This window comes from Bombyx mandarina, chromosome 02 (genome assembly GCF_030267445.1).
Source record: "Bombyx mandarina strain Sakado chromosome 02, ASM3026744v2".
Taxonomy (NCBI): Eukaryota; Metazoa; Arthropoda; class Insecta; order Lepidoptera; family Bombycidae; genus Bombyx; species Bombyx mandarina.
In genome coordinates this window covers 3150819-3165031 of record NC_143209.1, presented here as the reverse complement: position 1 = coordinate 3165031, position 14213 = coordinate 3150819, and the positions used below count along the sequence as shown (strand labels likewise).

Genomic DNA, 14213 nt, shown 5'->3' with positions numbered 1-14213 from the left:
TAAGGGTCAGAAGACTTAGATAAGCCTGGGCAACAGGAAAATCGCGGCCAATCGCTGTACGACCATTTTTGTTAGCTGACAATTACCCTCAAAATTAGATTAAATCTATCTATATATATATAAGTGAATTGCTGTTCGTTAGTCTCGCTAAAACTCAAGAACGGCTGGACCGATTTGACTAATTTTGGTCTTGAATTATTTGTGGAGGTCCAGAGAAGGTTTAAAAGGTTAGATAAATATGAAAATGTTCGGAATTAAATAAAAATAACAATTTTGTTTTTCCTTTGATGTGTCCCCCCGTCGGACGGATTCCTTTTTATTTTTTAAGTTTATTTTATACGTTATCGATTGAGTACGAAGTCTGTCGGGTCAGCTAGTATTTCGATATAATTTGGTCGTGATTTCGATCTGGTTGTAGATTCAACAAAGCACTGCTCTTGCTAGGGCTAGGGTTACCAAATCCGTCAGGCTGGGCCCGCGAGCCGGCCTACACGTTGATTGAATCTAGTATAACCCCTCGAGATTACTAGAATAGGCAAAAAAAGCACTGAAAGGGATTTCTTTCGACCTCCGAGCGCATGACTAAGAAATAAATCGCGCGGCGCCGCGGACACAAGCGTTACGATTTTAATGTTACTTCTTACAGTTTCGCTTTGCTTGTCATTAAAACAGCGAACTCCATTGAGCGTGTAGAAGACAATTAAATTTTACTATAACAACATGCTTTCCTAATGCCACGTGACATGGGCGCGTTAATACCTGAGGCGGCACAGACGACAGTGTGAACTGTGAAACCAGCTTTACAGCCGCGTCCCAGTTCCAAACCGGCAGTACGCGTTCCGCCACCGTCGAAAGTGGACCGCGCTCGCTGACCGAACGACGAAATCAAAATTCGAACGGACAAAAATTAATTTCATCTCAAAAAAAAAAAAATTCATTTTAAATAACGAATTAACTTTTTTTTTTTTTCATTCATTATATACGGGTTGTTGTTTTTTTTGTTTTGTTGTTTTTCGTTTTAATTCGTAATTGAATGCTTTTTTGTTTTTTTGTTTTTTTGTTTTGTGATAGTACGTTAGTGAAAGTTCCGGAGGAAAGTGAAAGGCGCCGGTGTGTCCTACGCAGTCTCCGGATAAAGGTAACCGAGGATTTTATGATTTGACCCAGTTTTTTGCGTTTGTTAAGCCGTTCCGACTGGTATACCGTTTAGTCGCCGCTAAGTGCTGTCGTATGACTTGACGAGCCTTAATAGCTCTCAGGCTACAGGTCAACGTAACTTAAGCGCTTCTAGTCCAAGAGATCGGGTATTCAAGATCGTTGTAAGGGTTGTAACACATTTAAAAAAATATGTATCAAATGCCTATGAGATAACATAGTGTGCTCCGATCCGTGTAAGTCAGAGGATCTCGCATTAGCCACTTCTATCTACCACCGCTGCATTGAAAGCATTTTCTTGGTATTCTTTACCCGCATTAGTACCACAATCCCATTTATAAAAAGCACAGAGCAGTCGAACCAGAAAGGTTAATGACCGCAGTCCGATCAAGATCAAAAGTCTTAGTTCAAATTTGAAATTAATTTCGTGACTGTCTCGTCTAAACTTACTTCAATTATAATGATAACTAGAAAGTTCATGGTCTGTTGGTCCTTCGAGCCGTGACCCAGAGACGAGAACGAACCAGTACGTGTTGAGGTACGTCATGGACCACGCTCGCCCAGACCGGTATCGTTCTGGCCTCAAGCGCTCCGTCCATGAGAAATAAACAATTCCTTTTAGCAAAAATAAAAACCGGCGTTAACAAACTTAACGAGTAGGTCATCAATGTAGTCGAAGATAATAAAATCTATACTAAGAAATCTGTTCATTTTTAAATATTTCTTAAATACTCCAGTATTTATTCCAAGTATTTTGTATTCTTCGTTCTGCTTCTAACTCATTGTTTTTGCTATTAAACCCTATTTGCTTACCCAAGTAAATGTATTTATCTGTACTAGAGGTCCCGCATTAGTCGAAATTCGACTATAATTAATTGGATTGGTAAGTTTGTACACTATTATGATTGTATTTTATACTTCCATAATAACAAATTTCGCCAAGGCTACACTATAAAAAAAAATATTAATAAAGACAAACAATATTTAATCTATTCTCAATTTGACCACAGACGTCAAGAAGTTTGACAATAAATAGTATGCATGCGTGTGTGCGTCAAATACATTGTATGTAGTGTGTGTAATGTTTTCTTTATTGATTTAATGTATTTTTAGCAACTGCTTAATAATTTAAATAAATAAAAAAAATACAAAAGTGGGTAGGAACGATCGACACAGAATATTAAATCTAAGACAAGTGAACGCTGCGCGCGCTTCTAGCAAAAGTGATCCGAGGTGGCGTGATGTCCCCGCTGGTCGGTCGGTTGCCCCTCCAGATGACGTCACGAGTCCACGTGAGTGCTCGTCGTCAATGGCTCCGCCCATCGACTTTGACTTAAGAGGGAGTCGCCTCTAATACGGCCTCTCCTGACTGGTGGACGTCCACGTTCACCTGGATGTCATGACCGTCTTCAATCTCTGACGATGCAGGACTCACTCTGTGCACAGCGTTGCTATCGGGGTGTTCTATGATATCGTCATAGAAATAGATTGTTTGCATTACAATCATGATTTTGGTACCATGAACCATTAGTAAAAGTTAGTAGTTTTTGTGAGCATTTTACATCACATTTCAGTGTGTTCATGTATAGTAGGCTCTTGTTGAGTTACGTTAGATGTACTGACGACACGGCACTGTTACCATATCGGGTGTATAATATACTGTGAGAGTAAAGTCTGGTTGACATGGCCAAGTTAACATGTCAAGCTAATACACTCGTAACGTGAACTGCGTTACCACGTCACACCTTTACGTGAACTTTGTTACCACGTCACAACATATACGTGAACTATGTTACCACGGTACAACATCTACGTGAACTATGTTACCACGTAAATCTCTGCGTGAACTATGTTACCACGTTACAACATCTACGTGAACTATGTTACCACGTAAATCTCTGCGTGAACTATGTTACCACGTTACAACATCTACGTGAACTATGTTACCACGTAAATCTCTGCGTGAACTATGTTACCACGTTACAACATCTACGTGAACTATGTTACCACGTAAATCTCTGCGTGAACTATGTTACCACGTTACAACATCTACGTGAACTATGTTACCACGTAAATCTCTGCGTGAACTATGTTACCACGTTACAACATCTACATGAACTATGTTACCACGTAAATCTCTGGAAGCATGCAGTCAACCCCAAGAATGTTTGACATTACGCGTCACTGGTGACTCAACTAGTGCCTGAACCCTACGAGGACTCGGCCTAACCTGACCTCCACCAAAAATTAAATCAAATCGTGAATCTGTAGACTAGCGTTCGCGAGTCAACCAGAGGGCCCATTATGCCCCGTATCATTATTAAAGTTCCGAGTTTGTCAGTCAGAACTCTGACCATCTTAAGACATAGCAACGATCTCCTGGCGCACTCGACGTATGAGGCAAAGCAATCTGATGCTAATTGCATAGCATTATAAAGAATATTGGCATACTCTAACTTTCGCGGACACAACGGCTTAAAGTCTTTTACGAAGTTACCCCACGTCCGGTCACTAGACAATCACACGTGTAACCAAGTACGCTCATCACTCTTAAGACAGCCCAAAACTCGTGACAAATACTCAGTGCCTTCCCAGTTAAGGATCTAACCCATTCTACTTCCTTACACATTGTGTCTATCTATTGCACGGCAGGGTAAAACTTAGAAATAAGGTAACCATGAGCTCGATCTGAATTTACGAATCTAATGGATTCGGTTAACTTCCGTGCTGATGTGGTAGTTGCCTTTTTATTGTCACAACGCGTGGTGGAACTATTTTACATCTATTCTCAAACGCGGGTACAATCGACACGGCGATGGAACAACACGGCGTCCCGTTTGCATGATCACCGACCTGGACAGTCGGACTGTTGTCTAATTGACGTATTGATGGAGTTTGCCGACTAGTAACATTTTGAACCCTTCGAATGCTATTTCCACCCACCGAAACTGAGCATTCAGTCTCGAGCATGTTCTATCGCGTCAATAAAAATAGACCGTAAGGTCGGTTGTGATAAAGTCGTTGAGCTAGTTACTTGGTGATTTATTACATTTCATAAGAGGGTATCCGACAAAAAAAATCTACTTCGCACCAAGGATCGATATCATTAACGCTGGGGTCAAAATTAGAAATATAAAAATGGTTCGACCTTACTTTGGACAGTGCACTTAATGCTCCGATGATCCTGTCTGTAGCGTCGTACGCGCGGGACTCTGACGGCGGCGGTGATGTGATTCCCAACGCCACCACGGGTCCGGCGCCACCACCGTCCGCGGTCGAGGGACGTGCGTCTTCTATGCAACCCTAGCGGGCTCGACTCACGCGCAACGTTCACATTTGAGTTTTAAGCAATTAAACGCGCCAATATTATTCTCCAATATTGGTCTCGAACATTCGGCGAATGCGAGCGTCCTCCTACCCTGCTTCCAGTTACACGTATATCGGTCATTACTTTGTTAATTTAATGCAAATTTTAAAAATAAACTGTACGCCAGGATAACCCAAAAGCGGATAGGGCACAAGCCCTATCCCACTTCTGATTTTAGCAACTGCTTAATAATTTAAATAAATAAAAAAAATACAAAAGTGGGTAGGAACGATCGACACAGAATATTAAATCTAAGACAAGTGAACGCTGCGCGCGCTTCTAGCAAAAGTGATCCGAGGTGGCGTGATGTCCCCGCTGGTCGGTCGGTTGCCCCTCCAGATGACGTCACGAGTCCACGTGAGTGCTCGTCGTCAATGGCTCCGCCCATCGACTTTGACTTAAGAGGGAGTCGCCTCTAATAGTATCTTTTATGCATTATTTAAAAAAAAATATTAGCATTGTGCACTTCTTCTCTATATTCTCTATAAGTGTGGAAAATTTCATACTCCTCCGTCCGCGCAATTTTCGTAAAAAGGGATACAAAGTTTTAACTTCACGTATTAATTTTTTTAATTAATTTTAAAAGAAAAATACGCCGCCAATGCTTACTTATAGTGGCGTCAACGCCTACACTCTCAAATCTATGTTAACGCACAAAAAAAAACACAGTTAAATTAATGAATTCCTTGAAATCGGTACGGCAAACAAAAACCAGCCTAGCTTGACAATTGGAGACCTTGTCGTGTGAAGAAAACACCGACCTTCGGCATGACCGGTTATCGGTGGACGAAGCTGAACAAGATATGTTGAAGAAGCGAGAGATGATCTAAATGCACCTTTCTCCATCCATATGACATGCCGGCCATGCATATAATGTGAGACTGTCATTGGATTATTAGTGTTCTTTATTATCAATAGATGGCGCTGTGTGTACTTCTGAATCGCGCTATTGCTTTTTGCTTTGATAAACTTCAAATTTGTAATACCGTTTATTATCTCTAGTTTATTAATGCCTAAAAATTCAAAAATGACAATTTTTGTAGACTCTGCGTTTTCTCGGTTTCGCGGAGTCAAGTCGAGTCCACCCAAATCATGTCAATTGTGAAGTAATGTCAAGTTAAAAGTTTATTATTTTTCTTTCGTTCATTCTTGTCTCTCTCTTCAGATTTAATGTTTTGGAAGTCCATAAATGAGTCGACTATTATCAAAGCCGGCAATGTGACTTTTGAACAATGATTGGTAAATCAGAAAAACGAATTATTGACTTTGTATTCCATTGGCAGTCACAAAACTCTTCTGAACGACATCTTAGATAAATAACAGGTTAAGTTAATACTTTATTTAATGCAGGTTTTGAACCGTATTCTTTGAAGGAGACGATTATATTCAAATCAATCTGTATTGACATATCAATAACATTTTTTTGTCCAAATGCACAGATTGCCACCTTTGATAATAGACGACTAAAATATGATGAGAAAATGAAACAAACTCGCTGAATATGGATTAGACCTGTGCCGGTCAATCGTTTTCCATGACCCGGGTCGATCGTGACCTATTCGTATAGTGATCGGGTTATAAAGATTCGATCATTTCAATCATTTCGGTCACAGTTCATATGTCGTGAATATATCCTGATATCTTAATATACTTCGATAACACGGGAAAACGAGTTAAACCTAGTACAGTATTCGTGAAATAAGTTAATATTCATTAATCATAGATAATACACATAAATTAGTAATTAAATTAATATAAATAATATATTATATCTAGGAATTTTACTTCATACTAAATATTTTACAAGTAATATTATGTACATTAATATGAATATTATTATTAAACCAGAATTTGGTCAACATTGTACATTAATATAAATAACAAGTTAGTAATATTATTTATTTCTGATTGGTGCATAAAAACATCAGCTTTTTAACTTTTTCTACCGAAAGACTGGTACGTCGGTCAGAAATGAGTATTCCAGATTTCGAAAAAATCCTCTGACACGGTACTGAGGTGGCTAGTATGTACACAACATTTATAATATTATAATCCATGAATCGTTTGGTTAGAAAGTCATTTCGATTCAAAAATCAAACTTTTGTTTATATTTTGAGAAGTTCTTAGAAGATAATTAAATACCACCGCAAAAATATATTGTCATCATAATTTATTACGTAAAAATACTTAATTTAGTTCTGGCCGTATTAAGTTTTGTGTAAAAATATTTTAATTTATGAAATTGGTAAACTTTTTTTTGCCTACTGTTATGTTTGTAAGTAAGTATTCACTTCAGTGTGTCAATAAACGGTGAACGCAACGTACGTGTCTATTATTTACTAGTGGCGAACGCGGAAAAAAAATCAATTTGTGGCTTGTTTGTTTCTTGTTTGAACTAATTAAAATTATATGAACATAATGTCGGTCGGGCAGTTGAAAGAATTTGCGGTAAACAGTGGAAATTGGTCCTCATATGTTGAGAGATTAGAAATGTACTTTTTGGTGAATAAAGTGACTGACGATTTAAAATTACCCACATTAATTTCCGTTATGGGTGAGGAAGCGTACGATTTATTATCGACATTAGCCAGCCCTTCGAAGCCGTCACAGTTAACTTATGCTAATGCCGTGGCGATGTTGGCAGCTCACCTGCAACCGAAGCCCTCAATCTTGGCGGAAAGATACAAGTTTCGACAACGTCGGCAGCTGAATGAGTCAATAGCTGACTACGTCACAGAATTTAAAAAATTATCAAAAAATTGTGAGTTCGGCTCGTCGCTGGATGAAAATCTGCGTGATCAAATGGTTTGTGGATTAAAGAGCGAAATCATACGGCAAAGGTTATTTGCCGAGGAGAAATTAGAATATAAGCGTGCAGTTACGTTAGCTTTGTCTTTAGAAGCTGCGGAGAGGGATGCGATTGCAGTGGAACGTACGCCAATTGAGGAGGTTAACAAAATTAACTTCAATGAATGTTCAAGATGTGGAGACAGGAGACACCAAGCAAAGGATTGCATATACAAAGACTACGTGTGCAGTTCATGTCATGAAACCGGCCATCTACGAAGAATGTGCCCCAAAAAAGGGCTTAAGAACCAGGCGGAGGCAGCCGGGGGTTCACCATGCACCGGGCGCCAGGGGAACCGGGGTGGAGGCGGCAACAGGCGATCGTGGCGCGGGCAGCGCGGTGCGGGACGAGGAGGCCGAGAGCGGGCTCCTTTGCACTTATTATACGATCAAAACAACGATGACACATACAACAACTTCAATAATGAACAGGACGGGTGTGGAGAAGAAAATGAGCCTATGTACCAAATGACATTGAGTAATTATAAACCGGTGTGTATTAAAGTCCAAAATTACTTGCTCAAGATGGAGGTCGATACTGGATCGGCGTTATCTTGTATTAGCAAGAATGTTTATGATAAATATTTTTCTAAGGAGAAGTTACAGGCATGCTTATTAAATTTAAAATTTTACGATGGCTCAATCATTCGGCCTTTAGGGTTTATAAACACTATAGTGAAGTACCAAGGTGTTTCAAAAATGTTAGATTTGTATGTCATAGACAAAGGAACGACTAATCTATTGGGCCGACAATGGTTAGCTGAATTGAATATTCCTATAAAAATATCAAAACCTACGAGTTTTAAAATACAACACAGTAACTTTGTAACCGAACACGCACGAGACTATAATAAATTAATTAATGAAATTGTTTCTAGACATAAATCCTTGTTCGACGGCACATTGGGTAAATATACGGGGGGCACAGCAGAGTTAATCGTGCGGCCGGATGCGGTGCCTATCTACTGCCGCGCGCGACCGCTGCCGTATGCGCTGCGCGAGCGCGTCGATGCCGAGCTCGACGCGATGCTGGCCGCCGGCGCACAGTGGGTCGATTCTATGATTTTAGTGACTTAGGGACCAACTTTGTTTTTTTATAAAAAAATTTATGTACATAGATAGAGCTCGTTAATCTCAATAATAATTGTTTTGGGCAAAAATTACAAAAACTTTATAGTTTGGTCAGAAAAATGTGTTTTGTGATTTTTTTGTATGGAGCGGGTCACATTAAATTAAATTCCTGCTAAGTACCGCGAGGTCCCGCTTTGAAACTTTATTTTCCTTATACCTTGTCTAGTCTACTATCATTTGATGCTATGAACATGTGCATAAAGTTGCAACTCTGCCAAATAAATGGATCGAAAAAAATTAATAAATACATAGAATAAAAACCTTTATATTTTTTTTCGTAAGTGCTTTTAAGTTAAATTTGATATGGATTAGTAACTAAAAGCACGTAATGATACCCATAATTACATAATACCTAACAACAATACATTTAGTAGGTCTCTAATGAAGCAATCTCTCTAAATATTATATATTTTGTTTCACCTTTCGATCTTTGGGTCAGAAGACGAAAGAAGATTTTGTAAAATATCCTCATTAGTCGACGTCCTACTTCTCATTCTTGAATAACAACTCTCTGTATATTTCCGAAAATCTTTATTGGGAGCTTCCGCTGCCTCTTCCGAGAGTTTACCTATACGAATGGCACCAAAGTTCTTCATTATTGTATATCACTGCCATGTGCCAACAATTTATGAATACTGGAAGGTATACAATATAATACCAGGGATATAAATTAACATACAATACTGCAGTATATCTAAAAAATTCGGAAAAATTGGAAACGCGCTCTCCAGATGCAACAGAGTGAAGAATCACGTGAAACCTCTCTATTAAATCTTTACGTATTCCTTTATGCGGGCTGTTTCTTCTGCATCCCTGAAAAATCTTCTGGCAGTATTGCCATCATTGGTTGTTCTTACTCCTTGCTTGACAACATCTATAAGTAAACCGCATTCCTTTTTAAACGCTTGCTGTATAGCACTTTTTCTGGTTGTTATTTTTTCTTTGTCATCGCCCCTTGCAACTCCATTTCTTGAAGTCCAAACGATAAGACGTAAACAAAAAAAGTGTCATTTTAAAAATTATCTCACAGGAAACTACATACGATGAAAAAATTGTGAAGTAATAAAATTATATTTACCGATATGAAGTAAGCACTCCATGCATCTTATCCAGGTATGTAAAGATGGCATTCCATACTGGAATATTTCTTCATTATTTTCTCTTTGATAAGCAAGTCACTCCAAAATACTCTGACGGTTTTGCTTTGCAAATATCACAGACAGCATAAAATGTTTCTGACAAATATGAGGTTATTTTGCCGTCTATCATCATCATGTGCAATTGATGCTTAACTTCAACTTGTTTGATTTTTGATGGCTGAAGTCTTTCTATTTCTTCTGTTATGCTAGCTTTTATAATTGTCACTGTTGACTGCGTTTCTTTTGTAAATTTAAACATTATTGGACGGCAATAAAAAGTTGATGAGGGTAGGTCGTTTTCCCAAACAATTGTTCTATCAAATTTCTGAAGCCTTATAGGAACTAGACTGACCATGAAAATAGATGAATCATCAAACTCTGTTTCAGTTTTTTGTTTATAATTACTTTGACCTAGGGCTCTATCAAAGCCTATTTGCTTATAAGCAGTAGCTCTCTTGCAGAGTTCAAATCCGAAGTAATCACATCTAAAAGCCTATATAGCGCCAAGTTTAGTAATGCTTGCATTTTAATAGCAGCTCCTTCTTCAGTAATAATTACCTCGTCTTTCCCTGGATAACATTTGGTCTTTTCTTGCTTAATTTTATATTAAGAAGGGTATAAATCAGACCTATTTTCACTTGCTGCTTCTCTTAGGTTTATATACTGCCACTTAATTTAAGTTAAACTAATATTGCCTCATCGGGAGAATATGTACTACTTTTCACTTTACTTGTAATTAAATACTCCTTAACTTTTTCTAGATCTTCGGGGTGATTTGACAAGTGGTTCATTATTTCTCCTACATCTTCATTTCTAGTGTTTCTCAAACTAGCAATTGTAGTAGCTTTCATTTCATCCGGGGATAACGAAAGCGATTGGTAAATTTGTTCAATGCGTCTTCGTTTTTTCCTGGATCCCAATTCTTCAAAAGGTTTTCGAGTTGCAAAAATAGATGTCGAGGCTTCTGTAGTAAATTTGAGGGTGGTACATTTTCAACATCTTCAGTATTAGAAATCTCGAGCCTTTCATGTGCAGTGTTGATAGCTTCAGATATCATTCCTTCGGGCCAGTTTATTGCACATTCTAACCAATCACATTTTTTTCTTATAAACTGTGCTAACATGCGACTACTTCGTTTCCATATTGCACTTATATTTGAACAAAATTGCGTACAGAATTTTTAGAGCTCAACATTTTTCTCTTCGGTCACGTTTATTTGATTTTGTAGGAATTGAAAGAGTTTTTTATTATCAGACAGCGACTGTAGTTGCTCTCTTAAAATCTTAATTCTAAATTGTTAACAAAATTATCAATTATAACGGAAACATCAAGATCACAACGACAATCACGAGATGTTAGTAGTAGTACGAATAAACGAACACTAGTTAGTATATAATAAGCATAGTCACTTTATACTTCCAGTGACAAACAAATGTTTACTATATTTTCTACTACCCAGTAATGGCTGCTTAAATAATTATCCTCATTAAATAATGTTAACTATCCTAATAATTAGAGAGATTGCTTAATTAGAGACCTACTAAATGTATTGTTGTTAGGTATTATGTAATTATGGGTATCATTACTTGCTTTTACTTACTAATCCATATCAAATTTAACTTAAAAGCACTTACGAAAAAAGAAAAAAAGGTTTTTATTGTATGTATTTATTAATTTTTTTCGATCCATTTATTTGGCAGAGTTGCAACTTTATGCACATGTTCATAGCATCAAATGATAGTAGACTAGGCAAGGTATAAGGAAAATAAAGTTTCAAAGCGGGACCTCGCGGTACTTAGCAGGAATTTAATTTAATGTGACCCGCTCCATACAAAAAAATCACAAAACACATTTTTCTGACCAAACTATAAAGTTATTGTAATTTTTGCCCAAAACAATTATTATTGAGATTAACGAGCTCTATCTATCTACATAAAAAAATTTATAAAAAAACAAAGTTAGTCCCTAAGTCACTAAAATCACAGTATCGACCCACTGTGCGGCGTTATCAAACCGGTGGACCACTCCGACTGGGCCACGCCACTTGTCGTAGTACGCAAAGCGGACGGCGGTCTGAGAATATGTGCGGACTATAAGGTAACCCTTAACAAAGTATTAGCAATCGACAGATTTCCGGTTCCAAAAATGGAGGACTTATTCAGTAATCTCAGCGGAAATAAATTTTTTACTAAGCTTGATTTATCTCAAGCTTATAATCAAATAGTCTTATCAGAACATTCTAGCGAGTACACGGTTATCAATACGCATAGAGGATTATTTAAATATTCCCGCCTCGTCTACGGGTTAGCTTCGAGCCCAGGCATTTTTCAAAAACTAATGGTAAATATGTTTAAAAATGTCCCAAATGTAGTAGTTTTCTATGATGACATATTGATTAGAAATCAGGACCTAGACAGTCATTTAAAGTCTATAAAAGAAGTATTAGATATATTAGAAAGGTATGGCTTAAAAATTAAAAGGAGTAAGTGCGAGTTCATGGTAACAGAAGTGAGGTATTTAGGGTTCATAATAGATCAAAATGGGGTTCGTGTAGACCCAGAGAAAGTCAAATCAATAGCAACAATGCCACACCCAAATAACGTGACAGAATTAAAATCTTTCATCGGTATGGTAAACTTCTATTCGAAGTTCATACAAGATTTGAGTGCACATTTATCACCTTTATATGCCCTTTTAAAAAAAGGTAAGCACTGGATGTGGGGAAATGAACAGAATGCTGCTTTCCTGAATGTTAAAAAGTTTTTGTGTAGTACAAAAGCACTCGCACATTTTGATATGTCTTTGGAGTCGGTGTTGACTGTGGATGCGAGCGCGCGTGGTCTGGGTGCCGTGTTGGCGCAGCGCGGGCCAGGATGTCAGGAGCGCGTCGTTGCATACGCTTCACGCGCACTCACCACTCATGAATTACATTACAGTCAGATTCATAAGGAAGCATTGGCGATTGTTTTCGCGGTGGAAAAATTCCATCAATACTTATATGGGAGAAAGTTCATACTACGGACCGACCACAAACCTCTGGTGAGCATTTTCGGGCCTAACATAGGTATCCCGAGCGCGGCAGCTAGCCGCTTGCAGCGCTGGGCTATCAAACTATCAGCATATGACTTTGAAATCGAGTACGTTAGGACAGATAAAAATGTAGCCGATGCACTTTCACGGTTAATCGAGTCTCAAAAAAATTACGTAGCTTCCGAGGAAACAGACTTACCCGAGCAAACCTACTTACACTTCTCAACAGAAGCTCTGTTAATAGATTATAATGTTCTTAAAAAACAAACTAGTAGTGATCCAATCTTAAGTCGCGTGTTAAGTTATATAAGGGACGGATGGCCCTTAGACATAGAAATTAATGAATTAAAACCATATTATAATAGGAAAAACGAACTTTATATTGAATTAGGATGTATAATGTGGGGTCATCGTGTGGTTATACCCTCTTCATGCAGAAACAAAATAATAACGGAGCTTCATGATCCGCATATGGGCATAGTGAAAACAAAATCGCTAGCACGTAGTTACGTTTGGTGGCCGGGAATCGACGAAGCGCTCGAGACGGAATGTCGCGCTTGCACCGTGTATGCTGCCGTCGCAGACGCACCTTCTACACACGCGCCCCGCTCGTGGCCCTGGCCCTCACGCCCCTGGTCCAGGTTACACTTAGACTTCTTAGGCCCCATAGGTGGAGTCACTTATCTAGTTGTAGTGGATTCATGCTCCAAATGGATAGAGGCAATTAAAATGCAGAGGACAACGGCACAAGCGGTTATATCGGTACTGCGGGACTTGTGGTCAAAATTCGGCCTGCCAAAGCAAACGGTCAGTGACAATGGACCGCCTTTCTCGAGCTCTGATTTTCAGAAGTTTCTGATTCATAATGGCATAAAACATATTTATTCAGCTCCCTATCATCCCGCCTCTAATGGGGCCGCTGAAAATGCAGTTAAAATTTGTAAACGTGCGATTAAAAAGGCATTAAAACAGAATTTAAACGTAGATACAGCTCTGTGTAGATTTTTATTAGCCTACAGAAATACAGAACATGCAACTACCGGCGATAGTCCAGCCAATATATTACAGGGTCGAAGTCTCCGTATGAGATTAGATAATTTAAAACCAGAAAGGCAATCTCGAGTTATCGCGCAACAAGAGCGGAGCGAGCAAAACGCAGGGGGTGTGCAGCGACAACTCGAGCCGGGCACTAAGGTGTGGTATCGGGATTATCGAGGTCTGGATAAATGGGTACCTGGGACGATCCTCAAGCAATTAGGTAGTCGTGATTACTGTGTACGATCTAGTTTTGGAACCGAGAATCATAGGCACGTCGATCAGCTAAAATTAAGGGTTACAAAAAATATAGATAAAGTTGATACCTTTGCATCGATTCGTAAAAATATAAGTCCCGAACTGATCGCGCAAAATTTAGACTTAAGAACACAATCACGTAAGTCGCTATCATTTCCCATGACAAGTGGCGAGGAACCAGTGGCGGTGGTCAACGATTCGGGGAAGAGTAGTTCACCACCAAAAAATAGCACACCGGCACAGGATGCTGT

The 14213-nt window shown here is 38.7% G+C and overlaps 2 protein-coding genes across 2 annotated transcripts in view; both read left to right on the top strand.

The window, feature by feature from the left end:
• The first annotated feature begins 825 nt into the window (after positions 1-825).
• LOC114241967 (trypsin-3) overlaps positions 826-14213 on the top strand; it is a 30241-nt gene continuing 16853 nt past the window's right edge. Inside the window, exon 1 of the mRNA XM_028172975.2 lies at positions 826-1138. The gene's annotated coding sequence lies outside the window, so the exon portion shown is untranslated. The remainder of the gene's footprint in view (positions 1139-14213) is intronic.
• LOC149503396 (uncharacterized) lies at positions 6793-8409 on the top strand. The gene is made up of 2 exons (XM_089734960.1): positions 6793-7861; positions 8248-8409. Exons 1-2 carry the CDS (start codon positions 6932-6934, stop codon positions 8251-8253), a joined length of 936 nt encoding a protein of 311 aa, XP_089591086.1. The 5' UTR covers positions 6793-6931; the 3' UTR covers positions 8254-8409.